Source organism: Thamnophis elegans, chromosome 16, assembly GCF_009769535.1.
Source record: "Thamnophis elegans isolate rThaEle1 chromosome 16, rThaEle1.pri, whole genome shotgun sequence".
NCBI classification, from domain to species: domain Eukaryota; kingdom Metazoa; phylum Chordata; class Lepidosauria; order Squamata; family Colubridae; genus Thamnophis; species Thamnophis elegans.
The window spans coordinates 33,975,900-33,995,079 of record NC_045556.1 but is presented as its reverse complement, the minus strand read 5'-3'; the positions used below and the strand labels follow the sequence as shown (position 1 = coordinate 33,995,079).

General features: G+C 45.7%; 1 protein-coding gene across 5 annotated transcripts in view; it reads left to right on the top strand.

Annotated features, from left to right (window-relative positions):
• The window catches only part of TSC1 (TSC complex subunit 1), a 41,578-nt gene that overhangs the window by 11,151 nt on the left and 11,247 nt on the right, over positions 1 to 19,180 (top strand). For all 5 annotated transcript variants that reach the window (XM_032232705.1, XM_032232702.1, XM_032232703.1 and 2 more), the window contains exons 6-17: positions 15 to 159; positions 2,097 to 2,251; positions 3,059 to 3,132; positions 3,279 to 3,457; positions 6,441 to 6,556; positions 7,894 to 8,014; positions 9,854 to 9,909; positions 11,157 to 11,223; positions 12,648 to 12,752; positions 14,112 to 14,685; positions 15,949 to 15,992; positions 17,934 to 18,100. In XM_032232705.1, coding sequence (XP_032088596.1) covers positions 15 to 159; positions 2,097 to 2,251; positions 3,059 to 3,132; positions 3,279 to 3,457; positions 6,441 to 6,556; positions 7,894 to 8,014; positions 9,854 to 9,909; positions 11,157 to 11,223; positions 12,648 to 12,752; positions 14,112 to 14,685; positions 15,949 to 15,992; positions 17,934 to 18,100 — 1,803 coding nt within the window. The remainder of the gene's footprint in view (positions 1 to 14; positions 160 to 2,096; positions 2,252 to 3,058; positions 3,133 to 3,278; positions 3,458 to 6,440; positions 6,557 to 7,893; positions 8,015 to 9,853; positions 9,910 to 11,156; positions 11,224 to 12,647; positions 12,753 to 14,111; positions 14,686 to 15,948; positions 15,993 to 17,933; positions 18,101 to 19,180) is intronic.

Sequence of the window (19,180 nt, the reverse complement as noted above, 5' to 3'; positions counted from 1 at the left end):
CGCTTTTATGGCAGACTGACACCGACGTCGTGGTCCTCACCACCGGGGTACTAGTGTTAATCACGTTGCTACCCATGATCCCTCAGTCTGGGAAGCAGCACCTGCACGACTTTTTTGGCATCTTCGGCCGCCTTTCATCTTGGTACTTGAAGAACCCAGGTGAGACGTTCAGATGTTTCTCGTGGTCCCTCTGGTTTTAGATAGAATGCTGGCCCATCAACCATCCACCTCCGGCTGAATATTATTAAATGGCTTCCTTGGGGCCTTGTCATAGGTAAGGCATGCACAGCAGGGGTGGGCTGCTGGGGGTGTGTGTCGTAGGGGTTCGGGAGAGCCTCTAGCTAAGATTCTGTGCAGTTCAGAGATCCCCCTCAATCCCAGTCTTGGCTGGCCCCGCCCATCCCTCTGCGGAGTCCCTACACAACCCGATTTGGAGGCAGGTAAGTGCAGGGCGGAAGCTCAGGGAGGGCGAAAAACGGGCGTACTGGAAGTTTGTTTGGAGCCTGGGGAGGCCGTTTTCGCCCTCCCTGAGGCTTGAGGAAAGCCTCCGCTGTGTTTTAGGAGGCCAACTAGGCCACGCCCACCATGGCCACACTCACCCAGCAAACGGGCAGAGAACCCGTTGCTAAAATTTTTGAAGCCCACCCCTGAATTATAAGTAGAGGTAACCCTTGACTTAACAAACAAACACCATTGAGCTCCATGTTACTGTTGCTTAGTGAGACAATTGTTAAGTGAACCTTGCCCCACTGCGATCTTTTCTTGCCACTGCTGTTAGTAACACGGTTAAGTAAATCCGGGTTCCCAGTTGACTTTGTCAAGAAGGTTGCAAAAGGGGATCCCAAGGAACACCCCTCCCCCCCCCCGGGGACACTGCAACCGTCATATATATGAGTCAGTTGTCAAAGGTATGAATTTTGATCCTGGGGTGCAACGGTCGGTATGAAAAACAATCCTAAGTCATCCCCCCCCCCCCCCAGTGCTGTTGTAACTTTTGCACAGGTTCACGTTAACAATTGATCCTAAAACGGGGCAAAACTCAACTGTCTCACTTTGCACCGGAAATTTTGGACTCACTTGTGGTCGTAAGTCGAGGACTCCTTTTTAGGCTCTTTGGCCTGTCCAGTTTGCCTTAAAACTTGATCTGCATTAACCGAGGGGTTCTTGTTGAGTCCCATCACCAGACTTTCTCCTACAATCCCCATGTACATATTGAGCCATCCGTTGAGATATGGCTCTCTTAAGCTTCTCTTAAGCCCCAAATTGGTTGAGGTTCTGCTCCCTGGGAGAAAGCTGAAGTAGCATCTTCTCAGCAGAGGTGGAGACAGCACCCATACATGGGTTGACATAGTCCGTCTTCTGATTGGACTGAGTCTGATTAAAGATAGCTAAGACATGCCCCTTGTTGCTAGCCTTTTCGGCTCTTCTCTGTGGTCATAATCTCTACGAGGAGGAAGTTCAAGGAGAATCCATCAAGAACCTTTATGGAGGTTTCAATTTTTGTTGTAAAGTTTTTTATTCTTTCATTTTCATAACAAATAACCACATGCGTACTATTGCATAACCAACATCACATTATATTGTTAAATGTTTACATCAATTCGCCTTACCATCAAATGATTATTGGCTCTTCTGCTCTCCATACACCGTATTTGTACCTTATTCATCACTTTCTTCTACCTCTCTCCTCCTCCCTACTTCCTTTCTTCCCTCTGTCGCCCTTCTCTACTTCCCCTTCCTCTCCCCCCTTTGCACTCCTTCTTTCTCTCCTCCACTTCCCCCCCCCCGTCCTCCCTCCTATCCCTCTCTTCTTCCCTTACCTCTCTCCTCTACTTCTCACTCTTCATCTCATTTACTTGGTGTATTTCAGCCTCTGAGCGAGCTCCATTTTATGTTGATGGTATTTATAATTCCATTTCAATATACATTTTTAATTTTAACATATATCTTCCTCCTCCTTTTTTAAAAGAAAGTTTCAGTTTGAGCAAGGGGAGGTTTTCAGAATTAGGCATTCGGGAAGTGTGATGGCAAAAGAGAATTGGATGTGTAGAGTGGTGCAAGAGGCTGATACATTTTTATGCTGGCTTCGTCCCCAGGCCACGTGGCTGAGATCTACCTGGTCCACCTCCACGCTAGCGTGTATGCCCTCTTCCACCGCCTTTATGGAATGTACCCGTGCAATTTTGTCTCCTTTCTGCGCTCCCACTACAGTATGAAGGAAAACCTGGAGACCTTTGAAGAGGTCATCAAGGTAGCCAAAAGATAATGAGAAAAATATATTAATGAAAATGGGAAAAATACCCTAACCCCAATAAATTCAGGTCAGTAGATGGTAATTTAAGATTAGGTACTCTATCTGTATTATTAATACTAACAGTGTGTTAAAATATATTGTGGATTTGAAATACTTCTCCTGCCAGAGTTCCAAATAGCATGCAAAAGTAAATCAGAGTCCGAGGCAAAGTAACCCTTTCCTAGCTAAGGAGGGACTTGAACTCGCGATTTCTAGCTTTCTGGCTTGGGGGGCCTAAGCACTAGACCAAACTGGGATGAATCTAATGGGGTGAATCTGTTTCAGATTCGGGTTAATGTCAGGGTTCCAAATAGCATCCAAAATTAAATCAGAGTCCAAGGCAAAGTATTGCTCAAAGTTCAAATTTATGAAGAGAGCCACGTTGGCACATCTGGGAAAACCCGAATCTGAAAGCTTCCCGGTTTCCCTCACCCAGTAGAAAGTTCAAGATTTTGACAAGCCCACCACATGGTCCAATCTCCCACTGCCGTGCTGGCAGTTCCAGCCATCCAATTCTGGTCAGGTGCAGAGACAAAGGATGACCTTGGCTTTCTAGAAAGGAATGTTGTTATGGCTACATACCATCTAACTCCGTACAATCCCATTTTCCCACCATAGAAAATGCATAGCAGAATAATAGAAAGTATGGCAGGCCAAAGATCCAAAAGAAAAGATGGCTGCAGGCCTGACATCTCCTTGCCTGGTGGTGCTTAGCTGTGCACTTGCCTTTGTCCCTATTACGAGGCCTCTTTGCTGTCCTTTCAGCCAATGATGGGCCATGTCCGTATCCATCCGGAGCTGGTGACCGGTTCCAAGGATCACGAGCTGGACCCTCGGAGGTACGTACGCTCCCCCTCTCCCTCGGGATGGAAGGTTGGGAGAATCGACGTCCTTATCGTCGGGATGACGGGAACGTTTTCCCTTCAAAATCGGGGAAGTTGCAAGAGCAGGGGAAAAACCAAAAAGTGCTTGTGCCTCCCAATAGGTGGAAGAGGCTAGAAACGCACGACGTGGTGATTGAATGTGCCAAAATCTCCCTGGATCCAGCGGAAGCTTCCTGTGAAGACGGCTACTGCCCAGCCGCCCTCCAAGCCTCCACGCACGTATCGCTGCGCCCCACCGACCCTGATGCCAGTCCTTACCTGATCCCCCACACTAGTCTGGGTAAGATCCTTTCATCCTCCCAAGTGTATGAACTGCTACAATTTTGCTGTAGTAATACCCTGGAGCTGCAGCTGGTGCAGCTGGAGCGTGTTTGCAGTAGTGCCTCCCGGTTTTATTTTATTTTATCAATTTTTAGTACTCCCATTGGATCCTTTTTTATTTTATTTATTTTTTATAAAGATTTTTATTAACAAACATGTAAAATACACACACACACAAAAATTAGACGTACACCACATTTATACAATACAGTGCGAACAGGAACTTCCTGTTCTTTATTATAGCAATCATCAATCGATACCGCTCACCTTATATTATTTCCCCTTCTATTGTATTTCATCTGGATTTCACCATTCCTAACCCTCTTATTTTACTCATAACTATTATTTTTGAGTGTTGTTATATTCTTTCATTGATTTTTGTTTCTTTCCTCCATCCACCTATACCATTTATCCCATATCTGGTAGAATTCTGATTCTTCCTTTCCCTGGATTTCTTTAGTTAGTTTATCCATTTCGGCACAGTCCATAATCTTTCTTATTATTTCATCTTCATTTGGGATTAAGTTGTTTTTCCATTTCTGGGCAAAGGCAATCCTTGCCACTGTAAGTATGTGTAGTATTAAATACTGGATTTCGTTTTTGTATTTATTTAATTAACATTTTTTTGGTGGAGATAACAGTGTAGAACATAGTACAAACAAAAACTTTGGTTGCTGCCGAGAATTAAATAAGCATGGGAAAAAGAAAGAAATGCCATGGTGCACCAGCCCAGGATCTCTCCCGCCAGTGAAGACAGCAAAACAACCAAGTGATACCATGTTTCCCGAAAATAAGACCCTCCCTGGATAATAAGCCCAATCAGGATTTTGAGCGCGTGGGCTAAAATAAGCCCTACTCCAAAAATATTGCAACACAGCAGCAGCAGCCATGAGGTGACCACAATCGTTGCCTCCTGCACCTCAAAAATAATAAGACTTCCCTGAAAATAAGTCCAAGCGCTTATTTTGGGATTCGAAAGAAAATAAGACCCTGTCTTATTTTCGAGGAAACATGGTGGTAGTAGGATGGTGGGTGCTAGTGGTTTCTTACAGGTGTTTCATTACACAACTAGGTAACATCAATTCTAGAAGGGAGTGGGATTTGTGGAATGGAGAAGGAGAAGGGAGGAGAAGATGGGGGGGAGGAGGAAGAGAAGAGGAGGAGGAGGAGGACGACTGTGGGGTCCTTGGTGCTCTCTGAGCTTGGTGGTTTTCTTTCAGACATTTCATGATCCAACTAGGTAACATCATCAGTGCTAGAAGGGAGTGGGGTGGAGAGAGTGGAAGGGAAGAAAAGAGGAAGACTTGGGGTCCTTGGTGCTCTCTGAGCTTGGTTGTTTTCTGGCCGATGTTTCATTAACCCAACTAGATAACATCATCAGTGCCAGCGAGTGTGAGGTTTGCTTCCTGTTAGATGAGGGTGTGTGATTTTCTTCTTTGTAGTTCCTCGCTTGGGGGGTTGTTTTCTGCTTGATGTCTTCTCTGGTGCAAATCTCCACTTATCTGTACCACCGAAGGGAACAAACCCCATGCTCGTCAACACTGACAATGTTCCCTAGCTGGGTCACGAAATGTCTGCAAGGAAACTACCAAGCTCAGAGAGCACCAAGGAGCCCACAGTCCTTCCCCCACTCCTTTTTCTCCTCTTCCTCCTCCTCTTCCTCCTCCTCCTCCTTTCCACAAACCCCCGACTCCCTTTTAACACTGATGATGTTACCTAGTTGGGTCACAAAACGTTTGCAAGAAAACCACCAAGCTCAGAGAGCACCAAGGAGCCCACAGTCCTCCCCCTCCTCCTCCTCCTTTTTCTCCTCCTCTTCCTCCTCCTCCTCCTTTCCACAAACCCCCGACTCCCTTTTAACACTGATGATGTTACCTAGTTGGGTCATGAAACGTTTGCAAGAAAATCACCAAGCTCAGAGAGCACCAAGGAGCCCACAGTCCTCCCCCTGCTCCTCCTTTTTCTCCTCTTCCTCCTCCTCCTTTCCACAAACCCCCGACTCCCTTTTAACACTGATGATGTTACCTAGTTGGGTCATGAAACGTTTGCAAGGAAACAGCCAAGCCCAGAGAGCACCAAGGAGCCTCCCCCTCCTCCTCCTTTTTCTCCTCTTCCTCCTCCTCCTCCTTTCCACAAACCCCCAACTCCCTTTTAACACTGATGATGTTACCTAGTTGGGTCATGAAATGTTTGCAAGGAAACCACCAAGCTCAGAGAGCACCAAGGAGCCCACAGTCCTCCCCCTCCTCCTCCTTTTTCTCCTCTTCCTCCTCTTCCTCCTCCTCCTCCTTTCCACAAACCCCCGACTCCCTTTTAACACTGATGATGTTACCTAGTTGGGTCATGAAACGTTTGCAAGGAAACAGCCAAGCCCAGAGAGCACCAAGGAGCCCACAGTCCTCCCCCTCCTCCTCCTTTTTCTCCTCTTCCTCCTCTTCCTCCTCCTCCTCCTTTCCACAAACCCCCAACTCCCTTTTAACACTGATGATGTTACCTAGTTGGGTCATGAAATGTTTGCAAGGAAACCACCAAGCTCAGAGAGCACCAAGGAGCCCACAGTCCTCCACCTCCTCCTCCTTTTTCTCCTCTTCCTCCTCCTCCTCTTCCTCTTCCTCTTCCTCCTCCTCCTCTCCACAACCCCCTGACTCCCTTTTAACACAGATGATATTACTAGTTGGGTCACGAAACGTTTGCAAGAAAACCACCAAGCTCAGAGAGCACCAAGGACCCCTTCTTTCAATCCTGAGCTCCCACAATTCTCTTCTGTTGAATATTTCTTGCATTAGGCCAACTACTCCCTCAAGGATGCTGGGAGAAATGATTTGCAACCAGACCCTAATTTACAATCCTCCTTGGGGGCTTCTGACCAGCAAAGTGGATGGGGGGGAAACTGGATGAACCTAACATATCCTGCCTTTGCTTTTCTGTCTTTTCCACTGCAGGAGCCGTGACGTCCACCCCTTACTCTTCCTCTCAGCTAGTCCTTGCTCAGATTCCAGGGCACCTACCTCACCTCCTGAACCCCCAGTCCTCGAGCTTGTCCACTGAGCCTCAGCAGGTAACGGGGTGGGATTTGTAGTCTCGGAGGTCAAAGTTGAAATCTTTCCGTTGGGGCGGGTCCCTCGCAGGTTATTTGCGGGACCCAGTTTGCAAAGTGGGTTCTTCGGACAACTTTAACCTCCTCTGCCTTCCTTGCGTGCCAGTTTCAAGAATTCACCCCTCTGTTTAGGCAGCCTAGAACTGGGTTGGCTTTTTTGGTCTGTGGCAGCTGCCAAAAAAGCCAACACAGTTCTAGGCTGCATCAACAGAGGGATAGAATTAAGATCACATGAAGGGTTAATGCCACTTTATAAGGCCTTGGGAAGGCCACTCTTGGAATACTTGCATTCAGTTTTGGTCGCCATGATGTAAAAAGGATGCTGAGACTCTAGAAAGAGTGCAGAGAAGAGCAACAGAGAGGATTAGGGGACTGGAGGCTAAAACATATGAAGAACGGTTGCCGGAACTGGGTATGTCTAGTTTAAGGAAAAAAGGACTAGGGGAGACATGATAACAGTCTTCCAATATCTCAGGGGTTGCCACAAAGAAGAGGGAGTCAAAACTATTCTCCAAAGCACCCGAGGGCAGAACAAGAAGCAATGGGTGGAAACTAATCAAGGAGAGAAGCAACTTAGAACTAAGGAGGAATTTCCTGACAGTGAGAACAATGAATCAGTGGAACAACTTGCCTCCAGAAGTTGTGAATGCCCCAACACTGGAAGTCTTTAAGAAGATGCTGGATCTCCATTGGTCTGAAGTGGTATAAGGTTTCCTGCCTAGGTAGGGGGTTGGACTAGAAGACCTCCAAGGTCCCTTCCAACTCTTCTATTCTAAGAAGAGCCTGGCCAGCTCTTTGTGTGAAGTGGTCTAGGGTTGGACTAGAAGACCTCCAAGGTCCCTTCCAACTCTTCTCTTCTTTTCTCTTCTATTCTAAGAAGAGCCTGGCCAGCCCTTTGTCTGAAGGGGTCTAGGGTTGGACTAGAAGATCTCCAAGGTCCCTTTCCAACCTCGTTATTCTGTTAAATAACCAGTGTGGATGCCCATGGTTGAATTTCCATGTTGTCGCAGTTTTTGTAAGTGAATTAATAGAATCATAGAGAGTCGGACACAACTGTTATTATGGCCATCATAATAACATGGGTGGTCCTCCAGCGTTGGGATTTCCACCGGATTACAGAACTTGTAGGCGGATTAGTAACATGGATGGATTTCCACAGCTGGATTATTCTCTCTCCCCCCATGGTGGACCTTGGGCGAAGGAGCATGTGGGGAGGGGGGAAGCTCAGATTGCTACTCAAAGCCATTTCACCCCACCCCCCCCTCATCCTCTGGCGTAACACTCAATTTATTTTTCAGGCGCCTTTCTGGAGCCCCTCTGCTGTTTGTGGCATGACCACCCCTCCAACCTCTCCTGGCCTTGCTCTGGAGTCTTTGCAGACTTCTTCCCAGCCTCCCAACAAGTTCTTCAGCATAGCCGGTATGACGTATTGCTTCCCCCAATTTCTGCCCTTTCCCCCCAGGCGTGAAATCTTGGGGTTTGCGAGGGCCTCTGTTCAGCCACCCTGTTACCTTTCTGGTATGCAATAGCACTTAAGACTTATATGCCGCTTCACAGTGCTTTCCAGCCCTCTCTAAGTGGTTTACAGAGTCAGCCTCTTGCCCCTCCCCCAAACAATCCGGGTCCTCATTTTACCCATCTCGGAAGGGCGAAAGGCTGAGACCACCTTGAGCCAGGGAGATTTGATCTGCCAAACTGCAGCTAGCAGTCAGCTGAAGTAGCCTGCAGTGCTACATTCTAATCACTGCCCTACCGTGGGAAGAAAGGAAGGAAGGAAAGAGGGAGGGAGGAGAAAAGGGAGGGAGAGAAGGAAGGAAGCAATAGCACTTAGAATTCTATACCGCTTCACAGTGCTTTGCAGCCCTGTCTAAATGGTTTACAGAGTCAGCCTCTTGCCCCCAACAATGTGGGTCCTCATTTTACCCACCTCGGAAGGACGGAAGGCCTGGTGAGATTTGAACTGGTGAACTGCAGCTAGCAGTCAGCTGAAGTAGCCTGCAGTACTGCACTCTAGCCACTGGGCCACTTCGGCACATTCTAATCACATACCATGGATGGGATGGAAGGAAGGAAAGTAAGTAAGGGAGGGAGGGAGGGAGAGACAGAGAGAGAGAGAAAGAAAGAAAGAAAGTAAGAAAGAAGGAATTAAGGTGGGGAAGGAAGAACAATAACAATAGCAGTAGCCCTTAGACTTATATACCGCTTCACAGTGCTTTTACAGCTCTCTCTAAGCGGTTTACAGAGCCAGCCTCTTGCCCCACAACAATCTGGGTCCTCATTTGACCCACCTCGGAAGGATGGATGGCTGAGTCAACCTTGAGCCTGGGGAGACTCGAACTGCTGAACTGCAGCTAGCAGTCAGCTGAAGTAGCCTGCAATACTGCACTCTAACCACTGCGCCACCTCGATACCGGGATATTTATTCTGTGTGTGTGTGTGTGTGAGGCAGGGAAGGGGGCTTAAGAAGCTGAAGCTGAGTACAGTGCCCAACTTACAACATTTCATTTAGTGGCCATTCGAAGTTACCACTGCAGTGAAAAAAGTGACTTGCAATCGTTTTTCATATTTAACAATCATTGCAGCATTCCCCAGGGTCATGAAATCAGACATTTGGCAACCCGGCTAACATTTATGACGGTTGCAGCGTGACCCCCCCCCCCCAGGGCTCACCCCTTTCGCGACCTTCCGACAAGCAAAGTCAAGAATTCACTTAACGACTCTGTTGCTAACTTAAAAGTGATTCACTTAAACCACTATGGTCAGCCAGGTCATAAAATGGGGCAAAGCTGGCTGAACAGATGTCTCAGCAACAGAAATGTTGGTCTCAATGGTCATAAGTTGAGGACCGTTTTAAAGAACGGGGGGGAGATGGGGATGGATGCCGTTCAAAACGTCACAACGTGTGGTGTGATGGGTGCATTCACAAAAGACCCCCTGTTGACGCCTGCGGGTTTAACCGGCGAGTGTAGAGGCTTCCCACACATTCTCTTATTCCCCGGAGAGACTTTTTGGTGTCAAGATCTCCTTTGCAAAATAAAATGCTTTTCTCAGAATGTGGCACATCGCTTTGCTGACCGTCGGCTCCGTCGTTTTTAAGAAAAAATAGTAGTAATCAGAGACCCGCGAAGCCAAAGTGTGGCGTGTTGCTTCTTCCTTTGTTAAAAGTTTGCTAAACTTTGTTGGAAATTTACCGTTGAGCAGCTGGGAAAGGAAGGTCCCAGCCATGGCAGCCAATCGTTCTTCTGTTCTGAATTTCAGACGATTTGGCTCCGGGTTCAGTTCCTGCGACGACCGCTGCTGCACCTTCGAAGAAGGTAAAGGTTACCGTTTCTAACAGGGGCTCACTCTGTCTTTGACCTGCGGGTAGACGAATGTGTGGAGTGAGCGGGGTTGGTTTGGGTTAACTGGACAATTCTTGGTGATACGAAATGGGCTGTTGCCAATTTTGCTTCCCGCTTTGCTTTTAGGATAAGAAACCCAGGTTGATTTGTGCCATTCTGTGGGGTGTATTTGACACACACACCCCCCCAAATATCTATATATATATATATATATATATATAAGTGAAATACCACTCATGCATCATCACGAAATCTCCAGAACCGTAAAGCCCACAAACTTGAAATTTGGCACATATGTTCCTCTTGGCTTAAAGGTGCTCGCTAAAAAAGGATTTTTTGAAATGACCATCAGATCATTAGTATTTTTTATAGTATTATTAACACGCTCTGATGCTAAGGAGCTAGACGTTCTACTCCCCCTCCCCACCTGAAAAGAACTCTGTTCCAACTGCCACTTGGGTGTGGGCGTGGCCAGCGCGTGACTCATCCAGCCTGCGGACTGGGAGTTCAGACATTCTACTCCCTCTCTCCACCTGAAAAATGCTCTGATGCTAAGGAGTTAGATTGAGGGAGAGAAGGGGATAAGATAGGAGAGGCCTCTGTGGGGCCAGCCTGAGGGAGAGAAGGGGAGAGGAGAGGATCTCCTCAACTTAATAACCATTCATTTCGTGACTGTTCAAAGTTACAACGGCACCGAACAGAGTGACCTGACCCTTTTTCACACTTACAACCACCGCAGCACTAAATTCAGACACTTGGCAACTGCTTCATATTTACAATGGTTTGCAGTCCCCAGGGTCTCCTTTAGCAACCTTCTGGCAAGCCAAGTCAGTGGGCCAGCCAGATTCACTTAACAACCGTGCCGCTTAACGGCTGCAGCGATTCACTTAACAACTGTGGCAAGCAAGGTCCTGGAATTGGGCCGAAATTCACCTAACGGATGTTTCACTTAGCAACGGAAATCCTGGGCTCGGTTGTGGTCGTAAAGTCGAGGCTTACCTGTAGAGGAAAATAAACATTTTCATTCTTCCCACCTGCAGCCTTTTCCTGCAAGGACCTATCCTCCAGGTGGGGCAGATTTCAATCCCAGAATTCTTTGCAGTAGCCATGCAGGCTGGAGGCTTCTGGGAGTTGAAATCCACCTCTTGGAAAGCTGCAGTTTAAAGTACCTGCCTCTGCAATTGAATTTAAATCCTCTTTTTTTTTCTCCCAACACCCAGGAGGAAAAAACAGATCCTTCAAGGCCTTTTCTGTCCCGACAGCAAAATATCATCAACAGAACTTTGGGTGAGTTTCTGTGCTAAATTATGGCCCTTTCCTCATATTTTCATTATTATTGACCCAATTTACACAGTAAACGTCTTTAGTGACTCTCCAAAGTTACAAAGGCATTGGTAAAATGTGACTTACAACTGTTTTTCACACTTACGACCTTTCCAGCTTCCGCAGGGTGACATGAGCCAAATTCAGAATGCTTGGTAGCCAACTCATATTCATGACGGTTGTAGCGTCCCGGGGGGAGGGATCACGCGATCCCCTTTTGCGACTTTCTGGCAAGGGTGGGGGGAGTCGGATTCACTTAACAGCCATGTTCCTAACGAGAACTGCAGTGATTCGCTTTACAAGCGTGGCAAGAAAGGTTGTAAAATTGGGGGGGGGGGACTTACTTAACCAATGCTTCATTTAGCAATGGGGTTTTTGACCTCGATTGCGGTCGTAAGTTGAGCACTACTTACTTCTTGCCTTTCAGTGTTGGGTTCCCCGAGGAAGGAAACAAAACAGAACTCTTGAGTTTTCTCTTTCTTTTTCTTTTTGAAAAGTTTTTTTTATGTTTCTTACTCATAAATAGCATTTCACAAATATACATTTCTCATAGATATTATTAGTGCTATACATTGTCCTTTAACATTTATAATTCCATTCTTTCCCCTAAAGATACAATAATACATTTGAGATTGCTTTCCTGCTATCCCATACATCTATTATGTATTACAACAACCCTACTTCCCTCTCTCTTTCTCCTACCCTCCCTTCTTCTCTACTTCTTTCCTCTTCTCTTTTCTTCTTCCCCTTCCTCTCCCCTATTCCTCTTCCTTCCCTTCCTACCCTCTCTCCTATTCTTACTTCTCCTTTCTTCCTTCCTTCCTTCCTTCCTTCCTTCCTTCCTCTCCTTTTCCCTTTCTTATTCCCTCTCCTTCCCTCTCTTTTCTACTTTCTTCTTTCCTCCTCTCCTTTCTCTTTTTTTCTTTCCCTTCCTCCCCCCTACTCCCCTCTTCCTTCCCTCTCTCTTACTTCTCCGTCCCTCCCTTCCTGTCCTTTACCCTTTCTTCTTTTCCTCTCCTTTCCTCTCCTCTCCTCTCTCCTTTCCCTCCTTCCATTGTTGTGTTTTGATATGCAGAACTCTTTAGCTTCCTTGTTCGAGCTTGTCAGGGTCTTTCATACAGATACTCCTCGACTTATGAGGGGGAGGCTTCATTATGGTCATAAAGTCGAGAACTGCCTGTAGTGCAATTTACCTACTTTTGATAGCAGTTGGAGAAAGTCAGCAAAATTTTGGCCAGGGGAAAAGGGCTGATGGAAGGTATTTGTATTAGTAAGGGAATGTTGAATTTCTTCTTATGTTTTCTCATTTTCTTTCTTTCTTTCCTCTTTCTTTCTTTCTTTCTTTCTTTCTTTCTTTCTTTCTTTCTTTTTTGACCTCGATTATTCAGACTCCCAAGGCAGTAAAAATTCTGTAACTTTAAGCGACCTGCCCAACATCCTGGGTGACCTCGAGGCCTCTTGTGAAGACAGCGGAGAGAAAGACCGAGAGGAAGGTGAATATATGGGGTTGCTTCAGTACCAAAGGAAGAGGAGGTGATAAGAAATTTTTTAGAATGTGCGGAGACGGACAAACTGACGAAAGAAATACAAGGAAAGGAGGAATCAAAATATTATTTAACCTGGAACAAATAGTTAGAGGACAGAAATAGCAATAGCAATAGCAGTTAGACTTATATACCACTTCATAGGGCTTTCAGCCCTCTCTAAGCGGTTTACAGAGTCAGCATATTGCCCCCAACAACAATCCAGGTCCTCATTTTACCCACCTCGGAAGGATGGAAGGCTGAGTCAACCCTGAGCCGGTGAGATTTGAACAGCCGAACTGCAGAACTGCAGTCAGCTGAAGTAGCCTGCAGTGCTGCATTTAACCACTGCGCCACCTCGGCTCTTAAATAAGAAATAAGGAAACCTAAAACTGTGATGTAATAGAAGTATCAGGAAAGAGAGATAAGATAAGATACAGTTAAGATAAATTAAGGAAAAGTAGTTAAGAGTTAGTTAGAACACAAAGTACAATATAGGTAACATGATGGTCCGATATAAACAATTATACATAAATAAATATGGAATAGTACAAATAAATAAGTATAGAATAAGGACACCACAAATGTAAGATAGGAATGTGTTGTGGCCCGGCAGGAGCCATTGGCCACCAGGTGGCAGCAGAGCATTGGATCAGTGTTCAGGGAAACACTTGGGAGTTGTTGCAGGATGCACTCCATCGAAGGGTTACTTGCGGGAAGGAACAACTGAGTACTTACAGGAGATGATTGCGAGCAGCTGTTGCTCATTGGGATCCTCTCCTGAGTATAAAGAGACTGCTGGTGCCACGCCCTGGTTGCAGAAGTCAACGTTCCTGTTCTAGTGATTGTTCTTGTTTGCGTTCACACATCGAGAGAAGCTAACTTGGATAAGTGGCTTGCAGTGTTTTGTGAGTTATAGGACTTTTGCCAGAGCTATTATCTTTGTTTATTTGGGCTTGCAGCCAACAAGAGCTTGGACTGATTAAAAGAATCCTTTTTAGTTACATGGCTTTTGGCTTTCATTCCTGGACGGAGAAGGGGGGTCAGAACAGGAATGTATAGGAGGCGAACGATCAATTGTATATACATACCGATATGGAACTGCTATATGATGTAACCTTTGGTTCCTTTGTTGTTTTAATCTTATGTTTCTGTTTTGTTTACATCGATTGGTGTTGAAAATAAAATGTATTAAAAATAATAATAATAAAAATATACATGGTTGCTTTGAACGTCAGCTGCCCTGTGCCTGCCCTTCCAAAGGAGACAGGATCAAGCCTCCTCAATAAACGGAACATTTCCTCCCCACCTCCTTTTTTTTCCCTGCAGAAGCCATCTCCAACGAACTCTCCGAGATCACCGCCGCAGATGCCGAGCCCGTCGTGCCCCGGGGAGGCTTTGATTCTCCGTTCTACCAATCCAGTGAGAATCTCTCCAGCTCTCGGAAATCTCAGTCGCTCGTTTCAACCGCTGCAGGGCAGTTTTCGAACGCCGATCCTTTGACATCTTTCCTGGACCAATCCTGGCTGGAAGGCCCGCGGGATACTCCGAAGCAAGCCTTCACGCCCATCGAGCGGCCTTGTCGGGATGCCGAAGAGATTCCTGGGAGAATCCAGGAACTGTGGGCTTCCCCCGATCCGGGCATATTGACTCCCAGCCCTTGTAAAATCCCCGCTCGCCAGAGACCTGGCCTCGGGAGCCAACCGCTTCCCGAATACGAGCACCTGTTTGAGGTGGCGTTACCCAAAACTGCTTACCTGTTTGTCGGCCGGAAGACGGAAGAGCTGCTGAAAAAATTCAAGGGAGGACTGGAGGACGAAGGCTTTCTCTCTGCTTCACCTTTGAGGGTTCTAGACAGGCTGCTCCAACACGGGGCCGATGTTCACAGCAGAGAACTCAACAAGTAAGTGGCTTGTGTCTTCGTTGGACTCGCTCCGGATAATAAGGCGGGTTAGGAGCTGATCTGCGTTGACGGCCGTTTACAGCGTCCTTGTTCTGACCGAGGCTTCCCGAGAGCACGAAGCAAACTCCTGGTCCTGACAAAAAACCCTTTTATTTTATTTTTTTAATGAAAATTTTTTAAAAACAAACTTTTACAAATATTTACTTCCCTCCCCCCCAAACCCCCCCCCCCGCAACCTCGCCCCCTGGACTTCCCAAAACCAATACAAGGTATAAATCTTTAACAAAAACATTCTAAAATAAGCTTAAAAAGAAAAAAAGTTAACAACATCTTATAGCAATAGCAATAGCAGTTAGACTTATATACCGCTTCATAGGGCTTTCAGCCCTTTCAGCATATCGCCCCCACAGTCTGGGTCCACATTTCACCCACCTCGGAAAGATGGAAGGCTGAGTCAACCTTGAGCCGGTGAGATTTGAACCGCCGAACTGCAGATAACAGCTGAAGTGGCCTGCAGTACTGCACCCTAACCACTGCGCCACCTCGGCTCTTCTCATCTTTCATTTGAGCTTTAGTTCCTCCTTGCTAGACTAACTCTAAACAATTTATATCATTCCTGGTTTCTTTAGACATAAGCTATCTGAAATTTCTTAGTCCTGTATTTATTTTGAGTATAATCAATCCATCTTTTCCAGTCCAGTTTATATCTCTCGTTTGAGTGGTCCTTAAGCTATGCAGATATTTTGGCCATCTCGGCTAGGTTTGTTACTTTCAATGTCCATTCTTGAATAGTAGGCAAATCTTCCTTCTTCCAGTATTGTGCCACCAACAATCTAGCTGCGGTTATTAAATACAAGATCAAGTTAATCTCTACAACTGTACAATCAGTTATTATACCTAACAAAAATAACTGAGGGGTAAACTTTATCCTTTATATAAGAACATTTTGCATAATCCACCATATTTTTATCCAAAATGCTTTAACCTTTTTGCAAGTCCACCATATATGAAAGTAAGTAGCATCAGCACAATCACATTTCCAGCATTTAGGTTGTAAATTTGGATACATAGAAGCCAGTTTTTTAGGATCTAAATGCCATCTATAAAATATCTTATAAAAGTTTTCTCTTAAAAAACCCCTTTTATTAATTACCCATTTACCCTCTCCCACCTGAGATAAAATCTCGAGTGAACTTCCACCAATCGTGCGAGACTTCAAAGAGCAGCTGAAATATTTATATATATATATATCTCCATTTCCAGGTTATCGTTGCCCAGCAGATCCGCCGATTGGACCCACTTTGGAGGTGAGTGAATTTTCCCACTCGGGATCTCCACAATTTTGGGGTTTTTTTTCCCATCCTTTTTGGTGCCTTCAGGTTGCTTTGCTTCCTCCTAACTTAAACTCCTAATGTCTAATTTTGTAATTTGAACCCTACTGGCAGGCCAGGCGATAAACACGCTGGGGTTATTCTGGGCGTTTGAAGCCCACACACCTTAAAGGGGCCAAGGTTGAGAAACCCTGCTTTACCAAGAGGCTGGGGGATTCTGGGAGTCAAAGCCCCTCCACTTCTTAAAATGGCCAAGGTTGAGATACACTTCCAATACAATATTTACAATACAATACAATAGCAGAGTTGGAAGGGACCTTGGAGGTCTTCTAGTCCAACCCGCTGCCTAGGCAGGAAACCCTATACCGTTTCAGACAAATGGCTATCCAACATCTTCTTAAAGACTTCCAGTGTTGGAGCATTCACCACTTCTGGAGGCAACTTCTGTTCCACTGATTAATTGTTCTCACTGTCAGGAAATTCCTCTTCATTTCTAAGTTGCTTCTCTCCTGGATTAGTTTCCACCCATTGCTTCTTGTTCTGCCCTCAGGTGCTTTGGAGAATAGCTTGACACCCTCTTCTTTGGGGAACCCCCTGAGATATTGGAACACCGCTGTCTCCCCTAGTCCTTCTTTTCATTAAACTAGATATACCCAGTTCCTGCAACCGTTCTTCATATGTTTTAGTCTCCAGTCCCCTAATCATCTTGGTTGCTCTTCTCTGCACTCTTTCTAGAGTCTCCATCTTTTCTACATCGAGGCGACCAAAACTGAATGCCATATTCCAAGTGTGGCCTTTCCAAGGCCTTATAAAGTGGTATTAACCCTTCACGTGATCTTCATTCTATCCCTCTGTTTATGCATATAAGGGAAAAAAAGCTGTATTTTCGTTGGCTGGTCCCAGGGGCTTGGTTTTCTGGGAAATCCTCAGCACATTCTGGGATTGCACCCTGGGGACGTGGCTGTATCGGTCTGTTGAAGGGTCTTGAGTCAGTTTAGCAACAAACTGGGTGACAAGGAGTTCTAGTCCTACCTTAGGCATAAACCAGGGGTGAAATTCAGTAGGTTCTGGAGAACTGGTAGCGGAAATTTTGAGTAGTTCGGAAAACTGGCAAATATCACCTCTGGTTGGCCCCAGAATGGGGTGGGAATGGAGATTTTGCAGTATCCTTTCCCCTGGAGTAGGGTGGGAATGAGATTTTGCAGTATCCTTTCCCAGGAGTGGGGTGGGAATGGAGATTTTGCCGTATCCTTTCCCTGGAGTAGGGTGGAATGAGATTTTGCAGTATCCTTCCCCCAGGAGTGGGGAGGGAATGGAGATTTTGCAGTATCCTTTCCCTGGAGTAGGGTGGAATGAGATTTTGCAGTATCCTTCCCCTGCCATGCCCACCAAGCCACGCCCACAGAACTGGTAGCATAAAAAATTGAATTTCACCACTGGCATGAACCCATAGATCAGGGATCAGCCACCTGCGGCTCTGGAGCCGCATGTGGCTCTTTCCTGCCTCTGCTGTGGCTCCCTGTCTCCGGTTAGCTACACAATTGATAGGATTAGGATTAGGGCTTTCGGTTTGAACAAGTAGAAGAAAAAGGACGCCATGCTAGGAGGAGACTCTATGGTGGTGGTGGGGGACTGGACTTCCTTTTGGCTTCAGAATTGTACAGGGGGGCTTCCGGTTGGGACCTTTGTGGCTCTTTGAGTGTTGAAGGTTGCCGACCTGCCATAGATTCATGAACCGTAGATTAATAAATACCTCGTGTGGAAGAGATGCCTACAGATGATGTGGCCTGAATTGGTCCGTCGTTAGTTCAAGAACTTGATTTTAGAATTGACCCGGAAGGACAAGTGTCCAGTGAGCATGGTACACCCCCCCCCCCGGAGACTCTGTGTTTTCAGCACTATCTTTTCTCCCTGCAGGTTCTCCCCCTTCCGACGAGATTCGCACCCTGCAGAATCAGCTGCGCCTGCTGCATAACCAGCTGTTGTATGAGCGCTTCAAAAGGCAGCAGCACGCTCTCCGGAACAGACGCCTGCTGAGGAAAGTCATCAAAGCTGCTGCCCTGGAGGAACACAACGCAGCCATGGTGAGCCGGCGGGGCGTCTGGCCTCCTGACCAGCAGATGTGCAACCTCTGGGCCTTGGATGCACTTTCCTCCCTTGGCTGCCCCCCCCCCCAGGGGTTGAGCCGTTCCCTTGCGCAATTCCTGGCAGTGAAAAGGTTTAGATGTAATCTATCCATCCGCCATGTCTTTCATCTATCCATCTCTTCTATCTTACATCCATCCATTTCTTCTACCGCTTTCTCTCTTTATCCGTCCATCATGTCGTTTATCCATTCATCCCTCCCTTCCTCCCCCCTCTCATCTACCTGTTCAATTATCCATCCATTTCACCAACAATCCATGTCTTTTATCCATTCATCCTGTCTCTTTCATCTCTTTCATCCATCCGTCTGTCTGTCTATCTGTCAATCTGTCTGACTACTATCATCTCTTTATCTGTCTCTATCTATCTATCTATCTATCTATCTATCTATCTATCTATCTATCTATCTATCTATCTATCTATCTCTGTATCTATCTATCTCTGTATCTATCTATCTATCTATCTATCTCTGTATCTATCTATCTATCTCTGAATCTATCTATCTATCTATCTATCTCTGTATCTATCTATCTCTGTATCTATCTCTGTATCTATCTATCTATCTATCTATCTCTGTATCTATCTATCTATCTCTGAATCTATCTATCTATCTATCTATCTATCTATCTATCTCTGTATCTATCTATCTATCTATCTCTGAATCTATCTATCTATCTATCTATCTATCTATATCTATCTATCTCTGTATCTATCTATCTATCTCTGAATCTATCTATCTATCTATCTATCTATCTATCTATCTATCTATCTATCTATCTCTGTATCTATCTATCTATCTATCTATCTATCTATCTCTGTATCTATCTATCTATCTCTGAATCTATCTATCTATCTATCTATCTATCTATCTCTGTATCTATCTATCTCTGTATCTATCTATCTATCTATCTATCTATCTATCTATCTATCTATCTATCTATCTATCTATCATCTCTGTCTCTCTATCATCCATCTTTATCTATTTTTCATCTATCTACTGTATCTTTCGGAGTATAAGA